At 48.7% G+C, this 15,014-nt stretch overlaps 1 protein-coding gene across 4 annotated transcripts in view; it reads right to left on the reverse strand.

Moving 5' to 3' along the window:
* The window catches only part of Wdr25 (WD repeat domain 25), a 127,098-nt gene that overhangs the window by 38,310 nt on the left and 73,774 nt on the right, over positions 1 to 15,014 (reverse strand). For all 4 annotated transcript variants that reach the window (XM_038337078.1, XM_038337077.1, XM_038337080.1 and 1 more), the window contains one exon: positions 9,829 to 9,976. In XM_038337078.1, coding sequence (XP_038193006.1) covers positions 9,829 to 9,976 — 148 coding nt within the window. The remainder of the gene's footprint in view (positions 1 to 9,828; positions 9,977 to 15,014) is intronic.

The following is a 15,014-nucleotide window of genomic DNA, read 5'->3' on the forward strand; positions in this document are numbered from 1 at the left end:
GAGACAAAAATAAAAATAGCCGATTCAAAATATATCTTAATATGCCATACATAAAGGACATCAAGCAACCTATTTTTTAACATTTGACTTATTAACTTGGGGTGAATGTGCACGTGCTACGGTATGCAAAGGTCAGTGGACAACCTGAAGGGGTTGTTGGGTCTCTCCTTCAGCCATGTGAGTTCGGGGTATTCAGCATAGTTCTCCAGGCTTGGCGGCACATGCCTTTACCTGCTGAGCTGTCCTGCCAGCCCAAGGGCATGGTGACTTCCTAGAAATCATGAAAGCCATATGAGCTAGAGTCAGAGCTATGGCACTGTTGGTGGCAGCAACAGAACCAAACATGCTTTCTCTTATCTAAACGCAGACGGCGTCCTGTGACCCAGGGCTTGAAAGCCATCCAGCTGGAGTTTCTGTTTACCCAGCGAGCTCAGTGAGGCTGACAGAGACTCCTCACAGAGATGCACCACTGGTCACAAAGGAGACACTCTCTACTTCGAGCCTCCAGTGACCACAAGGGACCGAGAGCCCATTTTCTCTGGCAAATAACAACCCTACACCTAGCCAGACAGTTTTATCACTATATTCCTATGTTTTCAACAACTTGGTTCAAAGTCAGATGAAATGTTCATTTAAAACAGATGGGAAATGGTCAGGGTGCAGACACTAGCTTTTTGTTGCTGTTGTTGTTCGGTTCTTTTCGTTTGGTGCTAGGAACTGAACTCAGGACCATGAGCATACTAGACACGTGTTCTACCACTGAGCTACACTTCCCATACACAAAGTAAAGTCTCCAGTGGATGACATTTAAAGAATAAATACATAGATCCATTTGCAGGTACCAGGGTATAGCTCTATAGTAAAATTTGTGCTTAGTATGTCCAAGGTCCTTGGTTCAAATGCCAGAACAGGAAAAAAAAAGAATTCTGTTTCAAAACATTCTCTCCAAAGTGAGAAATAGTAATTATTAATTTTAAATTTTGGGAGGGCAGGGAGACGTCTAGGTACATAAAGTGCCTGCCATATAAGCATGAGGATTTGAGTTCAGATCTCCAACACCCACAATAAAAGCTCAGCATGGTGGCACAGTAATATAATCCTTGTGCTAGGGGAATGAAAATGTGGGGGGATCCCTGGGGTTTACTGGCCAGTCATCCTAGCTGAATCAGTGAGCCCCCAGTTCAGTGAGAGAACCTGTCTCAGAAAAATAAGGTAAAGAGTGAATGAGAAAGACCTCACTGTCATCCTCTAGCCTCAACACATGTACACACACAGATGTGCTTGCACGTGTGCATGCGTGCACACGTACACACACACACACACACACACACAAGGACAACAGAGTCTTGCTGTGTAACCCACAAAAGCCCCTACTGAACTGCTAATGCTCCTGACTCAGTCTCCTTTGCACAGACAGGTTATCCCTGGGCAAACCTTGCTTTGTTTTTTTTTGTTTGGTTTTGTTGGGTTTTGAGACAAAGTCTCATCTATAGCTCAGGCTGGGATAGAACTCACTGTGTAGCCCAGGCTGACCTCTCCTGGCGATCCTTATGCTTCAGCCTCTCAAGTGCTAGAATCCCAGGTGTGAGCCACCACACCCAGCTGGCACACACTTCCCCGAGCACAGTCACTCCCACACTGCACCTGTGCCTGCACCTGCCCTTTCCCTCAAAGGATGACTCAAAGCGTTCGTTTTTTTTTTTTTTTTTTTTTCTTCTTCTACTCTCCTCTGGAGTCAAGGATTGGCAGTCACTTGTCATCATAGGAGATTCTGGAAATACTTGGTATTTTATCAAGGAGTGCTTGTAAGCTACACAAGTGCTCAAGGCCCTCAGCTATGCAGCAAGTGGACACTGCTGACCACCTGTCCCCCAGCAGCCCAAGAATTACAGGAGGAGACACTGTCACAAGGCAATGCTAGAAAGGAAGGCTTGTGTACAAGCCTTTGTCATTCACTGCTCCTTTTCATCCAGGATACTTCATGCACCCTCAGATACGTAAGCATATGCAGTAGGTGCAAACAACAAATATTTGCTGGTAATAATCATAAAAATATTTAAAAGCAATTCTTTGGCATACATATAATTTTACTATTTACTAAAGATTAAATAAAATTTGCATACTAATGAGATGGATTACTTGTTTATTTTTACACCGAGAATTAAATCCTGAGTATGTGTGGCAGGTCCTGTACTTCCAGGACTCAGGAAGAAGGCAGGAGGACAGTCTGGGCTACACAGTAAGTTTCAGACCAGCCCAGACTACAGAGTAAGACCCTAACTCAAAATATAAACAACAAAAAGAAACAAGAATTATATTTAATACAACACAGTATATCATACTTTCAAAGTTTTTCAAAATTGATTGATATTCAGAGATGCTGAGAATTCCACTTTGCACAAATCCATTTTTAAAAAATCACAGAATTATGTCTAGATCCATTCCAGAAACTGCTGGAAATTCTATCCCAGGCCAAACTTCATTCACCATGCTTAAAATGAAGCTGATTTGAAGAGCAATTTAAAGCCAGCACTCTGACACAATACAATCCAAGGATGTCTAACCTGACGCCTACATGCTGAGTAGTGTAAAATATTAAAAGTCCCTCTGTCCCAGAATGGAACTGTTACATTTCTGCAAGAGCAGAAAACTTTGTAAACACAGGACTAGCACTGCACTTCATCACACGGGAGTCTTGAATCTGAGCTGAGGCTTTGGGGGTGGGTCTCACTGGCATTATCCTACCTGATGGCACTCACAGTACAGAAGGTCCATAGTGCATGCTCAGGCCGAGGCTGCAGTAAAGTCATGAAACGCAGCATGGGTGAGTACTGCTGGAAGCGTCTTGGATCCGTTATGCTTTTGAACTTGAATTCATTTTTGGTCACTGCACACTCAGAAACCTTTAACAGTTGCTGAGTCTTCACAACCCCACGCTCAATTCTACAACCCTGTGGAGCTGTGATCACAGTTTTCAAAACTGGGTTCTAGAGAGTAGAAGATGGCCTTTTAAAACTACAGCACTGTTTTTATGTTGCGCTATGTTGTTGCTCAGGGAACTCAGCAGGCTGTGGGTGCCACATTAGGACTTCACACCCTCAAACCACCCTCATAAACAATCACCGTACGGAAAGCTAATCTAACTGGGAATATGCTTTTTCTCCAGTTTACTCTTTTTTCCCACAGCCCAAGCTTTTCTCCACCTTTTCTGTGGGTGTACGCCTGCATGTAGGCGTGAAGGAAGGGTGTGGAGGCTAGAGGTTGATCTTGGATGCCTTCCTCAACTTACTTTTTGAGAAAGTCTCTCACTGAAGCTGGAACTTTTCAATCTGCCTGGACGTCTGTCTCTGCCTCCCCAGGGCTCGGATTATAGGCAGGAGCTGCTTCAATTGGCTTTTATGTGAATGCTTGAGACCCCAACTCAGGTCCTCGTGCCTAAGAGGCAGGTGCTCTACCCACTGAGCCGTCTCTCCAGACCCTCCTCCACACCCCGTAAGCCGCAGTCAGAGATCAGGCACTTGGTTGATATATAGGTAGCAAATGGCCCACCGAATAGAACGAGGAGAGAGTCTCTTCCCCTCTGCACCCCCAAATCTGGAAACTACTGTCCATCCTCAGACCCACAACAAAGGAAAACTCTCCCTGGGGGTGGGAGGCAGGTGCTTTCCTGGGTCCTTGAAGCACAGCATGAGACCAGCCATGTTTTCATTTTGAAACGGCAGCAAGTCCCCAGCTTGCTAATAAAAGGTGGGTGACACAGCCTCGCTGGTGACAGGGAAGAAAGGGGGGCCGCTGGGCCGCTAAAAGGTGGTGGCTGAAGTTTTCCTGCTAAAAATAAAAAAAAAAAATCTGAATGTTATTCCTCTCAATTCCCAAAGACACTGAAAATCTGTCTTTGAAAGGACTAAAATTTTCCACTTAGAAAGAGGCTGTCGTAAGTATTTTCTACTTCTAAGAGGTAGGGCTTTACTATTTTTCTTTGTTAAGGAGTCCAAAGCTAAGATATTTTTAATAAGCTAACAGGTACTTAATGGAAAACACTAAAGAAAAATTCTGCTAAGACTTTAGTTCAGAAATCAGCATCACAGCCACCATCATGGCCGGACAGTTGAAGCAGTCAGGGTGATAATGCTGAGAGCCAGGGAGACCCAACTCCCAGACCAGCTCTGTCTCTTGAGAAGGGACTCAGTCTCGTGCAAGCAGGAGGACTGAAAACTAAGTGCCATACACAGCACTCTGTGGAGTAAGCAACCAAAGTGAACCATTATTGCTTGAAAAATTAAACCCCAACTTATTGAATTCATCTGTGGTTAAATTAAAAGCTAAAGCCAAGGGATGCTGGGTTCTAACAGCGGGAACCTTAAGAGACTAATGACTGTTGAAGCTTTTGCATGAGGCTTGGAGAATACAGCAGGCTGGGCTGGCTTCTGCCTTTGCTGAAGAGAAAGGCAGAAAGGTTAGGAGACATTCATCAGGGAGCAGCCTTGACCAGGGGCACTAGCTACTCTCGAGGAGAAGGCCTGGAATCCGTGGCCACTCTCTCCCCTCTCCCAGATGGGGGCCTGTCCATCAATTCTCTTCTTCAGCACTTGGCCTAGCTGTAACAGACCTTTATCTTGGGACTATCTTGCTTGTCTGCTTGTTATAGGAAATTCTGTTTATTCACTGCAGGCTTATAGGAAATTGAGCTTTAAAATATGTAATCCATTGGCACTTGGCTGTATTGATCTGGTTATAATGAGCTCAACCAGTATAAAAACTGTTTGGATCTTCTTGGAGTTAAGAAAAATTACTTCTTTTCCTCTTTGGATCAATAATGATACAAATAGAAAATATGTTTCTGGGCTGGCGAGGTGTGGCTTGGTGCAGAGTACTTGCTTAAGAGTATGAGGTTCCAAATGCAATCCCCAGTCCTAAAATAAATCATCCTTAAAGCAAAACCATGTTTCAAGGATTCTGCTCTCTTGACACCATCATTCCCATAGCTTCACCATCCAGTATCACTGAGGCGACGCTGGGGTGACCCTGGACAGGCAACTCCTTTGAGCTGTGCCTCTTCCTTCCTCAGGTAGAGCCGTTAGGCTTCCCTAAAGGTAGCCACCCATGTAACCAGGGTAACATCATCTGTCAGCCTAACGTCTGCACGAGGGGACACTATGGTTAGGCAGGCTCCAAGGGCCCCCAAAGGACCTCCATTTCCATTCAGTGTGTCTGGTTCCCAAACCATTCCTGCCACATCAATAGCATTTCAGGATTAATGAAAGCCAAGCGCTGATCCCTAGGAAAGAGGGGGGCCATCTGTTCCTCTGCAAGAGCTCACCTTAACTAAGTTATTGTGAGGTCACAAGTGTGACGGGAACCAATATGCTCCATAAGTCTGTCCTTCGGGCCTCTCTGGACCTTGCACTTAGCACCATGGCAGGAATTAGCCTGCATCTCAGAGCTGAGGACAGGGAGTTTGGGAAGGGAAAAGACATCTGGCCCTACTGGCTAGCCATGCAGACAGTGACTAAACTTGTGTGACCCTAAAGTCCCTCTGCCTGCACCCCACCTCCAGACCTGCCAGCTACTCATGACCTTTCCTTCTCTATAGCTCTTTGTTGCTAGCCATAGACTCATGAACATGTAGGAAAAATGTTGACAAGGGAAAGCTTATGTTGTTGGCTTGTGGTAATTGAGCCTGTGTTCCCAGGCAGCAGGCATATGACTCATTTCGCTAAAATCAATATCGTTACACTCATCCTCTGGGAAATATTCAGCCAGCTGTAAATTTAACCATCCTGACTCAAAGTTAACGAGAAAAGAAGCTTGCTAACTTTCAAATCAACCTCCATGTATCAGGAGCAGGGCCCATGTTGGCAAGTGGGCAGAGGACTGGCAGGACGCCAGCTGAGGGCCAGGTAGGCCTCGTCGGCATGCCCACTAGCAGGGTTCTGGAACTCACGAGCAGTGTAGCTCAGAGCCTGGCATCCTTACCGTAAAACTGGGCTCAAAACTGCCCTTCAGGAGTAGCTGTGAGAAAAGATGCAGCAAAGGCAGGAGCAAGCCCCAGAGTAATGAATGGCGGCTGTAGAAGGCTGGCAGTTGCTATCACTCTTTTTCCGAGCCCAGCTACTTTCAATTGTCTGGACTAAACTGAATTTCTTAAAATTAGGGGGTGGGGAGTTAGCTTGCAAACCAGCTGTGTTTAGCTATAAGCAGCTTTGTTGAAACACAGAACCAACCATGCTGAAATCAAACATGCCCCAGCCGCGTTCAGCTCCAGGGTCAGACGACAAAGGCAGCCTAACCTAAGAAGGGCCAGTTGCTCGTTGATGACTGCTGCCCACACACAGGAGGAACACAGCTTCTGGGAGCCCGTGCCAATTAATAAAGTCACGCTGGGGCCTAGGTGCTGCCTTTTTCATGAGGAGGGCTGGCATGAGCTTCCCAGCTAAGGATGAGACTGGTTTTTGGAAGTGCAGAAACCCTCCCCAGAGAGGGGCCAATGAAAGGCTGCTTGGAGAGCTTGCAGGAGGGGGTCACAGATGACAGACACATACAGAAGGGGGTTAGGGAGGGGCTTGTGACAGGGCTAACAAAGGCGGTGGGAGGGTAGCTGTCTACTGGGCAAGAGGGTACCTGAAGGACAGTGGCCAGGGACTATATCATCAGCTCAGCCCCTGCTAGGCCTAGATGCAATCTCACTGGGCATAAAGTGGTAGATAGACAAGAATGCCAGTCTGAAAGCAGGCCCTGCCCACTGAGACCTGGTACACAGCCAGCACACACTGTTTTCTTCCTGGTCTCCAGGGGCACTGAGGGCCCTAAGCAGGTTCTCCTGGAGTGTGCCACAGAGCTTGAAAACCTACAGAGGCTCTGGCTTCAGTGCGGCACTTGCTTCAAGCACCAGTGGGAGCTAGTGCCACTTCAGAGGCTTAACCTGACACAGAGCCTTCTTTCATGGCCTCTCCTCCAAAACCTCAGGAGCCGACAGCACTCTTCGCTGCGGCCTTCATTTGGACACTATTCACTCTTCCTATGCCAAGTGCTCTGAAGCTGTCAAGGCGAACACTGCTCATACTGGAGCATAGCTGTCCACAGCTCAAGAAGCATCCTTCAGCCCACCACTTAATCAGAGGGGTTAGTCAAGACCATTCGGGCACTCCATTCTCCCAAAGCCTGTTTTCTGCAGATGTTGAGCCACTACCGGGAGGCAGCCAAGCACCCTGCCAAGATAGTTTGTCCAGGCAGGGAGAGGTTAGGGGAGGCCATACCAGTCCATATGTTGGCAGGACACCTTTGCCAGTCCCATAAGCCCAAACTATCTCAGCTTCACCCATTGGTTGAGTGACCTCAAGAAGTCACCAAACACTCAAAGCCTCAGCACTACATCAAAGAATGGGGATACAGATGGGGTTCTCACAGGCTAGTGGGGGACTAAGCATGATGCCCAAGCAAAAGGCCCAGTCCATTTATCTGTATCAGCTCAATATAGACCTAGTGGCATGTGAGACACCAAGGCTACAGCAAGAACTCTTTCTCTATGGCATCAGCCCTAGTCATATGATGGGGCCAAAGACAATTCTTAGAAAAGGAATAGTCATGCAGGGTGTAATTGCACCTGGCCAATCCCTCCCACCCACCATGACCCCAACAAAAGACACAGTGGTATCGAGATAAGAAGAGGAAGTCAGAACGGTGAGCATCCTAGAGAAAAGGGCTGATGTCTCTGGCCATGACTGCCAAGAGTTCTGCAGAAAGCTAAACTGTGGGGTTTAATACTGTCAGGAGGAGCTGCCACCCACCGTGGAGGAGAAGGACAACTCTAAGAGCTGAAATCGGCAAGAGGGGCCCTCGGAGCTGAGCAAGTTCCAGGGGGACTCTAAGGAGACGACCAGCTGATTGGTTTGCAGGACAGGTCACGTACAAGGTCAGTGTCACTCAGGGCCTGGGTGGTGTCTGCCAGTGTTCCCTGAGGCTGCCTGTGTGCCTAATGTAGCAGAGACGTTTGTTAGGAAGATTGTAGACGGAAACAAGAGCGCCAAAAATAATTAATCTGTGAGCAGATTTGATTAAGTGTTGATTCATGGCTGTTCCGTAAGCCAACAGCCCGTCAGAACTATAAATTAACGAGATAAAATGGTACTGGCCCTCCATATTTCAGGCCGGGTATTGACATTTTAGAATCCACAGATTTTTAACTGTATTGATTGAGGACACCAGGATAAATGGCCTTGGCGCCAAATTCCCATTAATGACAATGGGCACCGAGTGACTAATTCCCAAAGCACTGCAGAGAGAACGCCCAGCGCTGCCTTCTCCTGGCAGGGCGCTCTAATTAGATTGAAATGAAAAAGCCAAATCACCATGGGCGGGAGAAGCCGAAGAAGAAAATGGAAGATCAGACTTCAGGAAGAGAAAGGACAAGACTAGTTAGAGCCGGACAAAGGCCACAGGGTGCACAAGTGCTAAGACCCAGGGCCAGGGAGGGGTGTGCAAGCATCTGCTGTTTCCCACCCCAGCAGCCCTGGGAGCTTCATTACTCAGGATAGGAGGATACAGAGGCCAGCCTCAGCTCTCCAATTATGCAGATGCGAGCCAGCCTCATCCAAGCAATGAACAAAGAGACCACCAGGATGGGCCCATCCTTGGGGACACACACTTGCCAGGATACATACAGAAATGCCAGTTATCCTCACAGAGTTATCTGGGGTCCAGAGGCCTTCCTGGAGACTGAGATCAACTCTGTCCTCTGCAGGGACAAAAGACATCCAGCACACCCCCACACAGGCCATGCACACAGTATGTGTAATAATAAGTAGCAAATTAAAGGAATGAAAACAATTCTGCAGTAGATGAGCCCCATGCAGACACCATTCTTGGCAAAGGAAGATGAAGGCCTTCCATCGCTTCCTACTGGACAGTAGCACTTAGAAGTAGGGCCCTGCCTCTCTATACCAACTCTGAACACAAGAGCCCCTGGGAGCCCTGGCAGCATGCTGCCCTCCATGATTCAGAACACCTGAAAAGACAAGCACCTCTTCTCCCACCCCTGCATTGAGCCACATGTCACATGATAGCAGCTGCAGTTCCAGGTCCTCCTAGCTGGAACACAAACAGAACCACATCCCACTGCTGCCCCAGACTCTCCATCAGTCACCCACAGCCACGAGTCCCTAACTTGTCAGGCCTCGGGGTCCATTGCTACTGACAGCCAGAATGAGAATTCTGCCCAGGAAGCCAGGGCTGAGTTGGATACTCTAGGTTAGACTCCATATTCAACAATCCCCATTCTCCCTTGCCGTCACTGAGTGACCCAACCCAGGACTGCTGTATCGACCCTGCTTGGGAAAGCTCCTTTTGCTGGCTTCTCCCTCCTTCCCTAACAAATGGAGGCTTCCTGAGGATTTTCCTACATGAAACCCCCTTGCCCGGGGGCCTCTCACTATAAATACTGGGAAGAGCCCCTCTGAAGAGTTCCCTACGGAACTTAGTTTCACCCCATGGACTGGCAGGAATTCTAAACTGATGCCAACCACAGGACACCGTGATATTTTGGTCCAAATTACACAGCAGAAGTTGATTAAAAATCTGCCTCTTTATCCGGCCCTGCGACTTGGGGCAGAGACAACAGTGGCTGTCCTTTGCTGACTGGCAGAGGACTGGTCCCAGGACTTTGTAGACAGCTGCAGTACCACTGCAAATGGTCTGCACACCCGTCAGGGAAATGCGTCTGTCCTGAGGCCCTCACCACACCATGACTATGGGTAGTTTGCAATCAGGACCCACTGGAGAGGCTTTCCCAGTGAGAAGGCTAACCTGGGGTAGTGAGACATCAGGACACACCTGTTTCGAGGTCTGTTAGGTGCAGGGCGAAGTCAAAGCCACCACTGAGAATGCGCCGGCCACAGGGAGACCACCGCGCAGCCCGTACCGCCTCACTGTGCACAGAGTAGGTCTGCAGACAGTGCCCCGAGTCCACAGCATTCCACACCTGCAAAGGAAACACAGAGAGGCAGTGCCAGACAGTGTGGTGAGTGCTATGTTCCAGGTCAGCAAGGGGCTCCCGGGAAACTGGGTTTCTATTATCCCACATCAAAACAAAAGCTGTAGTCGCTTTCCCTGTCCTCATAGAAACGTGCAGGCTCCCTTTCTCTGGGGCTAAGAGAACAGCATGCCCTATCTCCACTCAACCTTCACACCTCTCCTACCTGCTGGCTCCAAACATGTCACAGTCCTGCCCCATCCTCCATTGGCCTGTTACTTGCTCTGTAGCAGACAGAACACGTGGCCAGGCCATAGTCAAAGGAAGTCTTGAAGACAGACCTAGACAAGGGCCAGCCACAAAGTACAAGAAGCAGACTGGGTGCAATTGTGTGTCTTCTTAGGAGAGGGGTCCTTCCCCCTCACCTTCATCCTGCCTCCCCATCCGAGAATGAGGCTCCCAGGAGACTGTCCAGTACACAGCTGACTCCAAGTGGCGTAAAAGCCCAGGCAGGAGCGCTACAATACCACAGCTGGAAGGCCTAGCCACAGAGGTGTTTGGAGCTGGTTCTCCTCACTGTCACTACAGGGTGAAGGGCACACTGTAGACACCTCCCCTCGACACTGCATCTTGCTGGTCGTGTGGTCCTGTGATCCGGTGGCTCCACCTCACTGAGCCTAAGTCTTTCTCTCCACGAAGTGAAAACAAAAGCATTGCTCCAGACAGGGGTGAGGCCGGAGCAGGGGCAGTTCTGCAGCAGGAGCAACAGTAGAGTTGGGAAGGGGTGAGGCCGGAGCAGGGGCAGTTCTGCAGCAGGAGCAACAGCAGAGTTGGGAAGGGGTGAGGCTGGAGCAGGGGTGGTTCTGTGGCAGGAGCAACAGTAGAGTTGGGAAGGGGTGAGGCCGGAGCAGGGGTGGTTCTATGGCAGGAGCAACAGTAGAGTTGGGAAGGGGTGAGGCCGGAGTAGGTGGTTCTGTGGCAGGAGCAACAGTAGAGTTGGGAAGGGGTGAGGCCAGAGTGGGGCGGTTCTGCAGCAGGAGCAACAGTAGAATTGGGAAGGGGTGAGGCCAGAGCAGGGGCGGTTCTGCAACAGGAGCAACAGTAGAGTTGGGCAGGGCATGTGGGGATTAGAGTTCTGAAACAGCAAGATTCTCTGAGTATCAGTGGCACCAGATTTTCCTGAGTAAGTTCTAGAAAAGCCCAAACAAGTACACCCACGCATTCCACAAATCTGCTCCTAGGACAACTTCCACTCAAGATGAGCTAACTCTACCTGCCAAGTCCTGGAGGCTCTCAAATTGCTGAAAGGTTTCTGGGAATATGTACATGTCTATGCTCACCCGAACAAGAGGTCATAAGGAAAAGGTCCCACAGAATGTGGGGAGGGCCCTTCTGTTCTCCCCTTCCATGCCAGGGGTCAACAGCTAGGTCTCAAACTAAAAAGACTAAGACCAAGAGGCAGCGGTAGTCATGTTTAATTAAAAACATGGAACTAATAGGAGCAGCCAGAAGGCTGGGGAGTGTAGGGGGGATTGGCAGCAGGGCAGCGGAGCGCAGAACGTGGCTGCTTCTTCGGAATTATGCACAAGTATGACGCTAATAGAAAAATTAAGTGAGCAAGTGAAGCTCTGCAGGGCTCACACAGTCAGGCAGTAAGAGGCCAACACCGTGCACACAGGACAAGCCGCATTTACAAAGTGTGACGGCATTTCCTAAGACACATGAACTACAACATCATACTAATTAGGCAGGCTGGTATAAAAAACAAAACCAAAAATAACAGGCATTGGCATGGACGTGGAGAAATCAGAACCCCCTACAATGCTGGCAGGAAGGCAAGATAGTGGAGTCATGATGGACAGCAACTTAGTGATTGCCAGAATCCTGTAGGGTCACCATGAAACCTAGCAATTCCACTTCGGAGAAGAAACCCAAACATCTGGTACTGGGGTCTCAAGGAAGTTTTGCTCTTATTTATATGGGAAGAGGGTGGAAGGAGCCCACTTGTCCGCAGACAGATGAAAGGTGAACACAATGCAGTCGGCCCACACAGTGGAGGGCCTCTAGGCAGTGCTCCCTGATAGCAGCCACGACGTGCAGGAGCCTTGATCACACTGTACTCAGTGGGGCAGGCCGGCCCCAAAAGGATGGATGCTGGACGGTTTCCCTTCCTGCTGCTTCCTGAGTAGTCAGAATCCCAGACAGGAAACAGAAAGGCTGCTGCCAGGAGCTGGAAGAGTGGAGTGTGGGTGGAGTGTGGGCAGAGTAAAGAGGCGTCCTGGGGATGTGTGCAGCCGAGATGGCCAACAGTATCAACTGCAGCCCTAAGCCCAGCTGCAGTGGTAGAGTTTGCTATATTTCACCATGTTTTTTTAAGCATACACACACACACACACACATACACACACACACACACACACACCTTATTTACTCATGCATTTTCAGTAAGACCCCAAAACCAAGCTCAGAATGGTTGTTGCTCCTAGGACTGGCAGGAGCTATGAACACTGCTCAGTACTTCCTCTGAGAAAGAGAGTGGCATATGAGGGGAACAGGGAGGAAGAAGGCGGCTCTGAAACAATGGTGTCCAATGTTTGCCTCTGTGAAGCTCTTCCGCTTACTCATTCAACAAACACTCCTGGGTGCTTATTAGCTAGCCAGGCACTGCTCACAGGAAACAACCAAATCAAACGCTTGCTTTCCAAGAACTGACCTTACTGTCAGGAAGATAGGGCCCACACAAACCAGTAGAAGGAATGTATCAGGCACTAAGACTGATGGTCCAAGGTCAGCAAGAAAGGGGGCTCTAAAGCCGAGAGAAGAGGCTGAGAGGGTGGCCATGGTAGGCCACACGAAGGGGTGAGAAAAGAGTTCTTCCTGAGTATGCAACATCACAAAGGCCAGTCTGGCCAGAGAGGTGAACAGGATGTGACAAGAAGGGGCATGGTGAGAGTGTCTCTACGGCAGTAGAGCATTAGGGGTCTCCTGGGGGAGGAGGTAGCCAGCTCCAGCCTACACGACCCATTTAGCTGCCCTTCAGGCAGAAGATGCAGGGGCTTATGTAGGAATTTGGGACAGAGGTAGCAACAGTGGGGACAGGGGTCCATATGGGAGTCAGAAGCAATAGGAACCCCTTAGAGGGAAGGAAGGCTGTAGAGAAGTCAGAGAGAACAGGACCACCTTAGGTCTGGGGTCTGGGCAGCAAGGAGAATGGCCAGCTCTAACAGAACCAAGCTGGAAGCAAGGCCAGAGCACAGCACTGAGTGAGGGAAGCCATGAGAAGGAAGAGTGGGGAAGTCCCTGCCCTATACTTCCAAGTACAACGCACTGACATATAAACCTTTTGTTGTGTGCAGTAAGGTGTTGAGTTAGAGAGGAGGGAGAAGAAAAAGAAGTGGGGTGAAGAGATGAGAGAGAAAAGGCAGGGAGGGACATGGAGCAGATGGAGGGAACTGGGACATGGACAGGGTGGAAGGAAGCAGAAGAAAACTTAGACCCCAAGATGCCTGAGGGCAGCACAGTGAGCTAGGATTCTTGGGCAGTGGTGTCCTGCCTCGGCCCAGGTCCAAGGAGACAGAGCTGGTAAAGGTGTGACAGTCCCCGCTAGGGGAAGTTGCACACCTGTCTGCTAAGGCGCTCTGCTGATGGCGGCAGCAGAACAGATGAGGACCAGTCAGTCCGGGCTTGCTACCAGGGGCGAAGGCGAGAGGAATCTTCGCCAATTGCTCTCCCTAATTGAATTGAATGTTCACTGTCAGGCTTTGAAGATTAATTCCCAAACACTGCTACAGCCCTGAGTGTCTGCCTTTTTTCAACCAAGTAATTAGAGATCCCAAACTGCCTTCACAGGATTAAGGAGCTCAGTCTACTGTCGAATGTTCTGAGACGGCTCCATGTATTAACTACAATTATTAACACGGTTTGTGTGTCCAGCCAAAGCACAGATTTGACAAGAACATGATGAGTAAAATGCAGTAGGACTGGGTATCAGCGCCCTGGCTACCGCCACTCCCACAACAGCCTTTCTGGGTCTTCAAAGACCATCCAGCCTGTTACTTCAGTCTCAGGCCACACTCTTGATTGCCTGTTGGTTTGGGTTTTGCTTTCATTTATTTAACTTATCATCATTATTGGGAGGCAGAGGACATCCCTGAGGATTCAATTCTCTTGCTCCATCATGGGTTCCAGAGATCAAACTCAAGTGGCCAGGTTTGTGCAGCAAGCACCTTTACCCGCTGAGCCATCTCATAGACCCTATTCCATATTTTAAGAGAAATGCAATCTTCTTACAAAACACTCAAACTTTACAAAATGCAAAAAAGGAAAGCCCTGTAGGGACCCCTATGGGATGGATGTTTCTCAGGTGACATGGGAAATAAGCATGTTCCACAAAAATGTATTTATCAAAGACAGAAAAAAAATCACCTAAGAGTTGCCCATATCTCAACACCTGGAGACCGTCACTGTCACATTTCTGGGGTGACTGTGCTTGCTGTGTGGTCCACAGTAGCTCCTCCTGCTTCATCAGCTCTTCCAGCCAGTCTTTTACAGTTTATGTTGCTAGAGCCATCTTAGTGGAAAGCCCTTATCAGTTGAGAGGTTCCCTACTATTTGCTCAACATTGCTTTTAAAAAAAAAAAAAGTGGTGTGTGTGTGTGTGGGTGTGTGTGTGTGTGTGTGTGAAACAGTGATCTGTATGTATGAGTACAGGAGCACATATGCCATGACAGTTCAGAGGACAATTTGAGGGAGTTGATTCTCTCCTTCCACTATGAATTCCGGGGATCAAACTCAAATTATCAGGTTTGCTTGGCAAGTATTTTCACCTATGCGAGTCACTGTGCTGGCACTGAGAAGTTGTTTTTGGTCTTCTACATATATAATCAGGAATGAATGTTAGGTATTGCCAAAATCCATCTACTTATAGCTTTCTCTTTACAGTTAATCACTAATATTACGGTTCCATCATCAACCACTGCACTGATTGATCTTCAAAACCTACGCTAAGCTCCCATTCCTGGGACTGACCCTGCTTAGTCATGATATT

The sequence above is a fragment of the Arvicola amphibius genome, chromosome 7, assembly GCF_903992535.2.
Source record: "Arvicola amphibius chromosome 7, mArvAmp1.2, whole genome shotgun sequence".
In the NCBI taxonomy this organism is placed as follows: Eukaryota; Metazoa; Chordata; class Mammalia; order Rodentia; family Cricetidae; genus Arvicola; species Arvicola amphibius.